The sequence below is a fragment of the Haliotis asinina genome, chromosome 10 (assembly GCF_037392515.1).
Source record: "Haliotis asinina isolate JCU_RB_2024 chromosome 10, JCU_Hal_asi_v2, whole genome shotgun sequence".
Taxonomy (NCBI): domain Eukaryota; kingdom Metazoa; phylum Mollusca; class Gastropoda; order Lepetellida; family Haliotidae; genus Haliotis; species Haliotis asinina.
The window spans coordinates 4,117,435-4,130,081 of record NC_090289.1 but is presented as its reverse complement, the minus strand read 5'-3'; the positions used below and the strand labels follow the sequence as shown (position 1 = coordinate 4,130,081).

At 41.1% G+C, this 12,647-nt stretch overlaps 1 protein-coding gene across 1 annotated transcript; it reads right to left on the bottom strand.

Annotated features, from left to right (window-relative positions):
* Positions 1 to 2,359: 2,359 nt before the first annotated feature.
* Positions 2,360 to 8,483, bottom strand: LOC137297826 (uncharacterized). The gene is made up of 4 exons (XM_067829782.1): positions 8,330 to 8,483; positions 6,195 to 6,327; positions 3,950 to 4,057; positions 2,360 to 3,291 (listed from the first exon to the last, which is right to left on the bottom strand). The coding sequence occupies exons 1-4, from the start codon at positions 8,481 to 8,483 to the stop codon at positions 3,282 to 3,284; spliced, it is 405 nt and encodes a 134-aa protein (XP_067685883.1). The 3' UTR covers positions 2,360 to 3,281.
* Positions 8,484 to 12,647: the final 4,164 nt, after the last annotated feature.

Sequence of the window (12,647 nt, the reverse complement as noted above, 5' to 3'; positions counted from 1 at the left end):
ATACTTATTTCAGCACACAAAAAAGAGTTCATGCCCGTGGTTTACAAGACTCCCTTTGTCCTTTACGAACGCTCAAAGTAGCCACGGGCAGACAGTACTTCAACAGCATGTTTATATTCATTTATGTACATGTCTCATTGAAAAACTATTAATTTGTTTCAGGACGTAACCTTTTGTTCCATGCGCAATGCCCTGGGTTATTATGATATATTAAACAAATAATGTCTTCAATCTTGTTATTTGAAGAGGAACACATTAATAGTCATCAAGGAGGGATACACAACATATGCACAAGGAGAAATATACACATGACTCGTGCTTGAGTTTATACACTAGAAGAGGTTGGCGTACTGTGTGTTGAAATGAGACTTGTGATAACAAATGATTAAAGCCAGGGCACAAAGGGTGGGTTATTCTTGACTAGGTTCACGAATTCAGCAAGTGTGTCGCCTGTCAGCGCCTTTAAATCATTGTGTTGGTAAAACACCCACTATGCTGGCGATGTAGTGACCTAAGCTACCGAACGATATCGCTGTTCAAACACAGCCAAGTGTTAAGAAGAGATCGTAATACTAGGCCTCACACACTTCAACAGACATTCGGTACATACACCCTACAACTGATTATTGAATCGGAATCCTGGGTGTCTAGTTTCAATTTCCACCTTTAAAATTTACGAATTAAATGAATATACCTTTAGGCCCCCAAACATGGATACACACATGGTAAGTTTCTGGGATGCTGTTAAGTGTGCTTCATAACAACGTTCACATAGACATGACAATTGCTTGTTTGTAATGGACCATGGTCTATGTAACTGTTATATTTGTGAAATAACCCTTAACGCCTGTTCATCAACTGTAGAGATGGCGCCAGGTGTAAGACTTGTATGGGATTTGAGGGTTTAGAGATGTGTCAGTGTTATTCATTGTGTAACTAGGAGCGGTGGCGAAACCTAGCGGTTAAGGTTTTCACTCGTCGGGCCGAAGACCCGGGTTCGATTTCCCATATGGGTAAAGTGTGTGAAATCCCTTTTCGGTGTCCTCTGTTGTGATATTGCTGGAATATTGCTAAAACCGGTGTAAACTTAAACTCGCTCACTCGTCCTTGGTTAAATGTGTTTAACAAATGTAAGTATTGTATATATTCAATGAGGTACTCTGGTATGCTATAGCTAGACTTGTGCTGTATACCTCCTTATTATTCAACATTAATAAATGCCTGTATTTCTGTCTGACTGAACAAACCGAGCCATGCTAATTTTCTTCTTGCTTCCTCTCACTAGATCCGTGAAGGTCCGAGTTTAAATATTGGCCTTCAGTAATCAATGCTTGTCGTAAGAGGCTACTTACGGGATCGAGTGGTCAACTTGGTTGACACACGTCAGATATATGTTCATGCTGTTGATCACTGGATTGGCTGGTCCAGACTTGATTATTCACAGACATCCGCCATATAGCTGGAATACCGATGAGTCCGAAATAAGCCTAATCTCGCTCACCCACCCTCTCACTAAACAACAGCATACATAGCCACGGTTATACATAAGACGTCTTACTTTTGCTCCTTGACAAATAGCAACATTGCAAAGTAACACACTGAGCACGACCAGCCAGGAGTATCTCCCGCATAGTTTCTCGTAATAAAATAATACTATTTCTATGTAGCACACTGAACATAACGAGCCACAGTCAATCTTCGGCTTATTTCCTCATAGTGAGTGAGTGACGAATTTAAGTCACATAAACAATATTTCAGCCATGTCGTGACTAGAGACAAGTTACAATTTCAGCAACTGGTAATTGAGTGGTAAGAACGTAGGCATGTTCTATGGGTTCTGGTTCGATTCCTCAAATGGTTACAATGTGCGAAGACTAGTCTTAGAAGGATGCATCGTGTGTGCGCCCTATGCTTGTGCGTACCATTATTGGGTGACGTCAAATTGAAATATGAGAATGATGACATTTACTTAATGCATAAATTCCCATGTCAAGCCAGTACGTCAGTTACCGTTCTTGAGATCATTTTCCCCCACATATTATCTCAGGTTTTCCTGTTTTTCCTTTTGTGAAGATATTCAGAATAGAATATACCATGAACACTACGGGACATTATTACAATGGTTGTTTCATTGTGAGCGACGACGACAAGCTCGTGATGGAGGTAATGGACACTAATGATGATTATGGTTAATCACCGGTTAATCGAATCTGGTTCCTCTCTGGTCTTAGCTCCCAAACATGCCGTGTTACATTTAATTGTCCATATTATTGTGCGTTTCACGTTTGACGGTAACTATAAGTTCAACTGCAAGATATTTCCCCTGATATTGGGAGAGTAATGTCAAGAGACACGGACAAACTGGTGTGCAGTGCTTTATTATAACCGAATACTTTTAACCATAAAAGTTACAGAACTTAAACACCACAAGAATTATTTATCCGTAAATAAGCCACTTATGCCAGAAAACAAATCTTACATTGTTTGTGGATTGAATTAATGTGGAATTACCGATTATAATGAAAATGTAATTAATTTTTACAGGTAGTACAACGTTTGTCTTTTTTCGTGTAATGATAAATTTATTTAGAATTCAAAAGGCAACATTTGTAAATTAAAACAGGTTTAGAAGCGGTTTTTGCAAGAAAGATTGTATAAAGTCCATATACTATCTCAGTGGTCCTGGCAGGCAGAATGGGGATAGTGACGAGTTGTAATTAGAAAGTGTGTATTGCGTTGAATATAGATATAGATATGTATAGACAGAAATATGTTCGGAATAGGTTATCATTTATGCGTGTTAGAATGTTTATATAATTTGCAAAATGGTTAAGAAGGGTTTGATATTAACTAAGTTAATATTAAGTTGACAGATAGCGACAAAGGTCGTGAAGAAGCTGTGGTGTGGACAAATTCACAGTCAGGCGCGTGATAATATGCAACAGGTAAATGTCTTGACTTTACAACTAGCTACAACTAACGAAGGGGGTATACATTAACACACCAACTGTAGGGATATACACAAAGACAATCGTTTTGTTGGCATTAATAGTAATGCAAAGGCTGAACGTTTTACAAAATGCGTTGAAAATATTTATTGGAAAAAGATATTAGGTTTGAAAATAGTTTATGCTCTGAAAATATATTCGAACTTTAGAAAGAGCGTAGAATATTGCTCTATTAAACTGATGCTACAGTGAGTGAGTGAGTGAGTGAGTAAGTGAAGATGGATCCACGGGGCTCATCCTGTGATGACGTTTGTCATACTTGGCTCTCATTGATCAGCCTAACCTGAAACACGACAGGACATATAAGAACTATTTGTAATAACTACAGGTTGTCTCAGACTGGGGTGCAGGTATGAGTTGAGCTTTAACCTCAAAACAACATTTGTCACTTTATACAGTGATATTTTTCCTGATATAGCCCATGCTACTCGGATATATGCAGGGTCGGCGTGGTCACATCCTAGTTTAGGCAGGTATTAACTGACAGAAAGGGTTTTACACTTCATTGTTCATACCTTCCCGGTATCATATCGAGACAGCCATATCTGACCGAGGCCTCACTTCCAGATATGGATGTCTGGAGGCCTGACGATCAGATAAAGGTGTTTCGGATGATATCAGGCAAGATATGAAAAACGAAGTGTAACAGTCCCTACCTGCTTACCTCTGCAGTGAAGGACATCATGTGAATACACACCATCAGATATCAGAGTTACACACAGAGTCCCTTGTCTAAACTATCAGTTGTCCGATTTCCATTTCTGTGGACATTTTTTATGGTTGACATTGTGTGCTGGCGATTAGTCCATGAGTGCGATGGTACGGGTTCGAATCCTTCCAAGAATAGTACTACAACTGGTACTTTACTGAGAAAGTGTAATCCCAATCACGTGAAGTATATTTTCAACACAAGGTGTGATGAATGCGAAAAGTCAACTCACCACTGAAGTTGGGGTACAGCCAGCATGGCGAGACATGCAAACAGGATGAGTTGGAACGTGTTCATCTCAGGGGAAGCAACTCCTGAATAACCTCTGGTTGAAGAGTCCCTGGACGAAATAGAGGAAGGCATATTAACGATGTGATCTGCTTACGGAGATTATGTGTTGTGCAATCACTGGTAAACCTCGGAGCGCGAGTACACAGAAGGAGAATCCTTAATATATATGAATATTAATGAAATATTCAAGAAAATAGCTGTATATTTCCTTTATAGCTTGTTTGTTTAAAAAGTGTTTCGAACGATTTCCTCTGCCACAATCCTCACCACTGTGATTGAGACGTTCAGTAATCCTTACCTCTAATCATGTATCTAGGGTATTCAAGACTGTGTTATCCCAAAACTGACAGTCTTCAGATGACGTAATTAGACAGGTGTGATAATCCACTGTCAGAAATCAGACATACGGAAATTGCACTGCCAGAACAGGGACAACTACCGTCACTAATTAGAACTAATTGGTCTGTGTAAAAAATGGAACTGGGTTCATTAATCCTTGATTAGTCCATTGCTACCTGCTCGATCAGGTGCTACTTGGACAGGTTAATCCTTTCTTCATCTATTGATTATGAACAGTCCGTTTGGTTTTGGGAACATCTTATTTATTTTGGACAGGATATGGTGTACATGGTTTTGAACACACTTTGTTTTGTATTGTAAGTACATTTCTCTGGTACACTGAGTCAGGAAATGTTTACTTTTCTGGATGAGTTAATCTTGTTTCTTTGCTACACTGAGAGAAAGAAATATGCCTAACAAATATACTTGTTATCCAGCATTTTGGTCACACATAGCGACACGAGAGATACATTGCTTCATATCTCTCATACACATCCATCCATATACACGCTAGGACATATTCATGCATCCATATACTCGCAAGAACATACACATACACCCATTTACACACGCGGATATATTCACACATCCATATACACACAAAAACGTACACATACACCCATATACACACGCAGACATATTCATGCATCCATATACACACAAAAACATACATACACCCATATACACACGCGGACATATTCATGCATCCATATACACACAAAAACATACATATACACACGCGGACATATTCATGCATCCATATACACGCAAAAACATACATATACACACACGGGTATATACAAGCATCCATATACACACAAGTACATACACATACACTCACTCACACACTCTCTCTCTCTTACACACACTCTCTCTCACACACACTATCTCACACACAGTCTCACACACACACTCGCCCTCACACACAAACACACTCTCACACACACACTCACTCACACATACTCACACACACACGCTCTCACTCACTCACACTCTCTCTCACACACACACACACTCACACACACACACACGACGACGACGAGACGCCATTTAGTAAGTCTGAAAACATCAGCGCCATTTGTATGGTGATGTGGTAGGTGGGTACGTCTGTAACAGGATTTCTCAGGGAAATGATCTCTATCTGTGTTTGTTACAGTGTCCTGGGTTCAACCCGGATGTTGTCTCTCTACATGTAGTTGTGTTCTTTCGAAATTCACCTCTACCATTAAAACACAACACGCCTCGCGACTCCCGCCCCTCTCTCGCCCCATTACACATTACACGCACAAAAGAATTATGGAATCTTGGAGGGATATTACCGCCGGAATGATATATTAAATATCATTTACTCTGCCTTTTTGCTATTTCTTTGTGGGACATGAGGCGCCGGAGTTCACAATGCTTATGTTTTGAGTCATAAGATTTTTCACAATGCTTATGTTCACAATGCTTATGTTTTGAGTCATAAGATTTTTATGGGAATCTGGATCATTGTGGATATTTCGAACTGACACAGCACTATACCCATTTTCGCTTCCCTACCTCAAAGGGCTGGCTGTTACCTGCGTCACGTCTGATTGCCTACATTTAGCTGACACGCAATGTTATTACCAAACTATGGTTAAATCTGCGTTAAATCAAACTCACTCACCCTCACTTCCTCACTCACTCACTCGCTGACTCACTTAAATGTTACTTTTGAAAAGTTGAGAAAGTGGGAAGATGATATGAATGCTTACAACAGCATATCAACGAGCGCTGGTTTGTCTGGTCCAGCCAGACTCGATTCACTTTGTGACACTGTATAGTGTGTTTACTTGCATAAAAGGACATAGACAATAATTTACATTTTGTTGGTGGTCTTGATGGTTGTATCGCCACAGCACCGAACTCCCGAGCCATCCAAACAACAGCCTGTTGAACATGTGATGTTGATCTTCACCACGGTCCCCTCTGTAATTGTACACTGGCGCGCCTCACCTGCAGGTAGTAATGGAGCGTCGGCGTTACACTTGGAAAACAGTCTCTATGAAATAGTGCTTTAGCTTGTGTGTGCGCGTGCGTACGTGTGTGTGCACGAGAGAGAGAGAGAGAGGGAGGGGCGGGGTGGAAGAGTGGGAGAGAGAGTGGGGAAGAGAGAGATTTGAACCCGCACCCTCAAACTCAGTCACCAAATTGCCAGCACACAGATTAGCGATACAACCCCACTCAGCCACCTCGGCTTACATAGGATGGTGGTCTGGCAAGTGGACCACGTAGTTTGAGTAACCTTCTGACCAGATATTGTGGCACACCGCACATGATCGAAAGGTATGTTACATGCAACTACTTTCTAAACATCACTGTGTACCCCCAGGTTACCTACAGGAGGACATGTACAGACACAGTCATAGACATAGACCCAGGCACTAACACATGCACAGGCACAGCAACAAGCACATACACAAACACCAATAGAGAAACAGACTCAGACACAAACACTAGATGGACAAGTAAAGAACTCGGTTGGTCAGTTGGTCTGTATGTATCATTGTACACTCTTAAGAAAAGATACGCAAAACCGAAATAGCAATGAAAATTTGGTGTTATTCAAGGACGTGTAGACCAGCGGAAAACAAAGATACTTGAATGAATTTTTTTGGGCATCTTGTCCATATGTCATGAGAATAACTGTCACCACAGTCATTACTGTTGTCCACCGGGTGGTGTTGAAGTCAGTACCTCGTATACAAATCGAACCAGTCGTTGTTCCACAGTTTTGTTGTGGAATTCTTCTCCATTCCTCCTGCGGCATGTGGAACAACTGTGGATTACGACGTCTACGGACCCGTCTATCGATCTGATCCCAAAGGTGTTCGATTGGGTTCAGATCCGGGGAGGGCCAGGGGAGGGTATTGATGTTGTTATTGGCCAGGTAGTCTATATGGGGCTTGGCGTTGTCCTGTTAGAAGAGCTGCCAATGTATCGATGGCCGTCAGATTGCCTTGGACATGCACAGGTTTCGATCTGCATGTGTATGAGATCGCTCCCATCACCATAACACTCACTGAATCTGTCCACCTGTCTGATGCAGTTAAGAGCAAAACGGTCTGGACGTCATCTGTAGACGCGGTCTCTACTATCACGTCACTTGAGGATTCATCACCAAACCATATGTGCATCCAGTTTGCCAGGTTCCATGACAGCAACGTGTTACACCATCTCACTTGTCGACGTCGATGTAGTCGTGTGAAGGAGGGGGGCAACCTTTGGACGTTTGACACGATGCCTACTTCTCGGAGACGGTTCCTGGTTGTTCCTGTGTGTTGTCCCAGGCGGTACGATGGCGGTCACGTAGGCAGGTTACCCATCTTGGGCAGGGGTGGTGATTCTAGGTCTTCCTGATCTTGGACGGTCATTTGTCGAATTGGTTTGACGAAATCGACCCCACAATCAAGTTATTGTGCTGTGAGGAATGTTGAAGATCCTTGCCACCTCACTCTTTGATTCGCCAGCTTGCAATCGTCCAATTCCCTGATTTCGATCGGCAGCGTTGAGATATTCCATTTTCGTGTGCAGTACTTGCAAAGATCGTGGATGAAATCGTGAGATTCATTTAGGTCTTTTATTGTCACATGTTGTACTCATGTTTTGCACGTGAGAAACAATCATTATGCCTGATATTCGCGCTGCATGACATCCACGCACATCATGACAATCCCGATTGATAAAACCGTTCAAATCATTTTTGGTTGCTTTTGGTCAAGCATGATCTTCTAAAACATTCCAGAAACAATGTGCAACCCTAAACAAATGTTTGAGTTTACAAATGCGTACAAAATCGTAAGTATTATTTTTGAATTTCATTTTGCGTTTCTGTTTTTTTCCAAGTGTGTAGTTAATAGGTTGGTTATATAATATATTTTAACTGGGTTTTTGAAAGATGAAATACGTTAACTACAACAGTGATGTGGAAAGGGATGCTGAATGGTGGCATACTCACAATGGCAAATCAAACTACACAGCATCACAACGGCGAGTATATACATGGCGTTGATGAAGATGTTGATGACAATGTCGATGCGAATTGATGACCCGTTATGGCAGAAACGTTGCTCAGGCAAACTTTGCGGAGTCAACCCGCCTACCGTGTACATCAGCAAATTTAGTCTCGCTCTACGGCTTTTCATATTATCATGCATGACGGATCTACCCTGAACAGACTAACGAAATCACATCGTGGTTAACATTCTGATGAAAACTCCCATCGAATGTTTCTCAGAAATTAAACGACATGCGGTCGAAATACTTTTCCCGTGTAAAGCGATTGCCTTTCAAACACGTGGCATTTATTTTATTTCACGGTATATTCAAATTGGAACAATCACAGTGTGGACTTCATGAAAGTTTCATGACACAATCCTCTTCCATTGTGTCAGAACTGCTTGTCTCTGTATTCGGGGACTGTTTTCCACTCTTAAGGAAGTAATAAATAACCACACTGAGAATTTGCTTAAAAATTGCAAACATTAATCCGACTTAAAATGACTTGGATACCCCCTTTCGGCTTATCTGTTTTGACGCATATGAATTTGAAGTGCCGCATTTGGTTGGTCATAACAAATCGAAAGGAAACATGGCTAAGAAGGTTGACAGCCACAGCCACAGCCACAGCCACAGCCACATACACAAACACCTGCAGAGATAGCGACACAGGTACAGGCACAAGCACAAGCACAGGCACGCACTGCCACGGCCACAGCCAAATACACAAACACCCATGGGGATAGAGACACAGGCACAGGCACTATCACAGACACGGATACAGGCATAGACACGGACACATACATTGATATAGACATAGACATTGATACATACACAGGCACAGACAGACATCAATACAGGTAGACACAGAGACATAGGCACAGACAGACATCAATAAAGGTAGACACAGAGACATAGGCACAGACAGACATCAATACAGGTAGACACAGAGACATAGGCACAGACAGACATCAATACAGGTAGACACAGAGACAAAGGCACAGACAGACATCAATACAGGTAGACACAGAGACACAGGCACAGACAGACAACAATACAGGTAGACACAGAGACACAGGCACAGACAGACATCAATACAGGTAGACACACAGACACGGGCACAGACAAAGGCACAGACAGCTGCAGACACAGACAGATACATAGGACCATATACCGATGCAGATAGAGACACAGGCACATACAGACACATTGGCTGCAAGACAGACTGGTAACATCTATTGATCTGTCATTATCTCAAGGTATTCACCGTTGATGCTAAGTAAATGGACATACGTCTAGTGTCAGCCTTCGGGAGAGGGTGGTTTTAACATTCATGCATATATGGTTTATACACATTTTTAAATATCCATGGTCCTATGTCTGTAGACAATGTTCTACTAAAGTCAGTGTAGAACATGGTGACGATACCTACGTCGAAAGAGAAGTATGTGAACACCTCACAATCTGAATGGACTAGATGGACAAATAAAGAACTCGGTGTATAGTGGACAGTTGGTCTATGTGCATCATTGTAGTTAAAAGGTTGGTTATATTTTAACTGGATATTTGAAAGATGAAATACGTTAACTACAACAGTGATGTTGAGAGGGATGCTGAATGGTGGCATACTCACAATGGCAAATCAAACTACACAGCATCACAGCGGCGAGTACACATATCTTCAAGAACATGGTGTTGAAGAAGGTGTTGATGAAGATGTCGATACGAATTGATGACCTATTGTGGCAGAAACGTTGCTCAGGCAAACTTTGCAGCGGTGTGAACAACTGTTCGTCAACCTTCTACCGTGTACAACAGCAAATAAAGACTCGCTTTACGTCTTTTTATATTATTCACCCTGAACAGACTAACGAAATCACATCCTGGTTAACACTGGAAAACTCCCATCGAATATTTCTTTGAAATTGAACGGCATGTGGTCGACATACCTTTCCCATGTAAAGCGATTACCTTAAAAAAAAACACGTCACGGTGGTGTTTACTTTATTTCACGGTATATTCAAACTGGAACAGTCACAGTGTGGGCTTCATGAAAGGTTCACATGGTAACAAGTCATTCGAAAAGCAGGATAAATTGCACGTGGTTCACCTTCAGTTTCGCTGTTTGTCCAATATGTGCCGCAGTAAACACTCTTTAAAAGACAACATGGTTCCAGTTTACTGGCACCCTGACCATTTTACTTTCTACTTATCGAACATGTGATTTCTGGCAGTATTCACCGAGTCCGACTGGTAATGCTGTCCACGACCATGCTGCCTGAGCAACGTGTTCACTCCTACTTCTAGTGTGTTCATCGAAGGAATGAATATTGTAATGAAACAATTCTCTTCCATTGTGTCAGAATTGCTTCTCTCTGTATTCAGAAACTGTTTTCCATTCTACAGAATGTAACAGAACGAGAAACACTTTATACACGTAGTGTACCTGCAAACTTTAATTCGACCAAAAATGACTTGGGTACCCTCTTTCTGCTTATCTGTTTTGATGCATATGATTTTGAAGCGTCGTGTTTGATTGGCCATAACACATGGCAAACATGGCTAAGAAGTCTGAAATAAGCTTCAGGTGTAACAATAATCTGATGTAGTTAACTTACCGTCACAGACAGTTACCTTTAGCGTATTTACCTACATTAACAAGGAAGAAACATGGCCAGCGTTCAACCTCAACTGTCTCGTAGTTGGACATAAGTTAAGAGAGTAACTAATACCCACAAGGCCGTATGACAAGAAGATTTCAGATGTTCTGAGAGTCAGATTTTGCTTTATGATACTGCGGAACTCAAGATGGCGGTGCTTTTAGCAACATGAAGTTACAAACGAATTCGGTACTGGGGACTGTAGATTTTTTGGGTTTAGAAACGGATTCAGATTGGAGATTGAGGATTGGGGATGCGAATCCCGAATCTGTATTTTGTGTTCATATTGGGCATTTGATTCCTGAATCTGAATGTTTTCTTTACATTAGGGATTCAAATTCCGAATTTAATTTCTTTTTTGTTTAGATATCGATTAGGATTCAAGGTTATGGACTGGGGATTCGATTCTCTAATCTGACTTTTTGCTTCACATTTCGAATTCAAATCTCGAACCTGATATTTTTTCACATTCGGGTTCTTCTTTTGCAGATTCGGCATTCAGCATTCGGAATTCAGTACTTCTACTCGATTATCCATTTCTTTTCCACATTTGGAATTCGGAACTTGGGCGTTCATGCAGCTATACTCTTTGCACCTTCATCTGTCTATACTAGCCGTTGCCGTGCACCTCTGAGATAGTTGAACGAACCTGAACCTCCTTCCTGCGAACGGACCTCAACTCTCCATGACGACTGAAGAGAGACAAATAATTTCAATATACATTATTCTATCTCCCTTCTAATGTGGTAGGTGTTCGTTGTATGCCTGACTAACCTAACACATAAAAAACAAACTACAGTTTTCGATACTTTAACATCAAATTTAACCTCAAAGTTTTCCCAATCTGAATCCGTTTGTGAACAAACAATTCAGATTCGGAATTGAAATCCCTAATCCTCAATCCGTCTCTAACTTCATGTTTCCGTTGCTATTGAGGTACAGTGGGTTATGGTCTTTCTGCCACGATATCCAAGTGTCATACATCTCAATGGCTATAACATTGTTTGATCAAGGTTACGACATCGATATGTCTTAAATATTGTAGTAGACGCATTGGTCCCATGTAATTGCTATTTTGTATTGTACCGGTAATTCCCTTGCCGTTTTCATAGGAACATGTGACTGTGGCGTTGCATCATTTCTTTGTCACTAGTGTCATCTGTAGAGGAGGATACTCGCACCGTTTACTCGGTCACCTGATTACATACTTAGTTGTTAGTGAATTACAATGCAAATGCTCACGATATTGCGGACAGCATACAATCCACCGTGCCAATTCACCCGATATTTGTTGTGAATATGGAAACGTTACCAGTTCCATTTATCAGCAACCATATAACACCTCCCAGTGCGGTTTTCAACCGAGCTGCTGTGATGGTCAAAGCAGCGTTGATGGGAAAGGATGACGGGCGGAAGCAAGGATGTAAAAAATCATTTGTATTAACCATCATGAGTATGTGTTGTAACATTTTATCAATATATTGATGATCTGGTTTTCAAGATTGTTTCTATTTTTAACGATGCGTTGTGGTTTACTTTTACAGTGTTTGCTTTTAATGTGTGACTTATTACCGATACAAGGCACTATTGATTGCCTTTAACTTTGTTTCTAAGTGT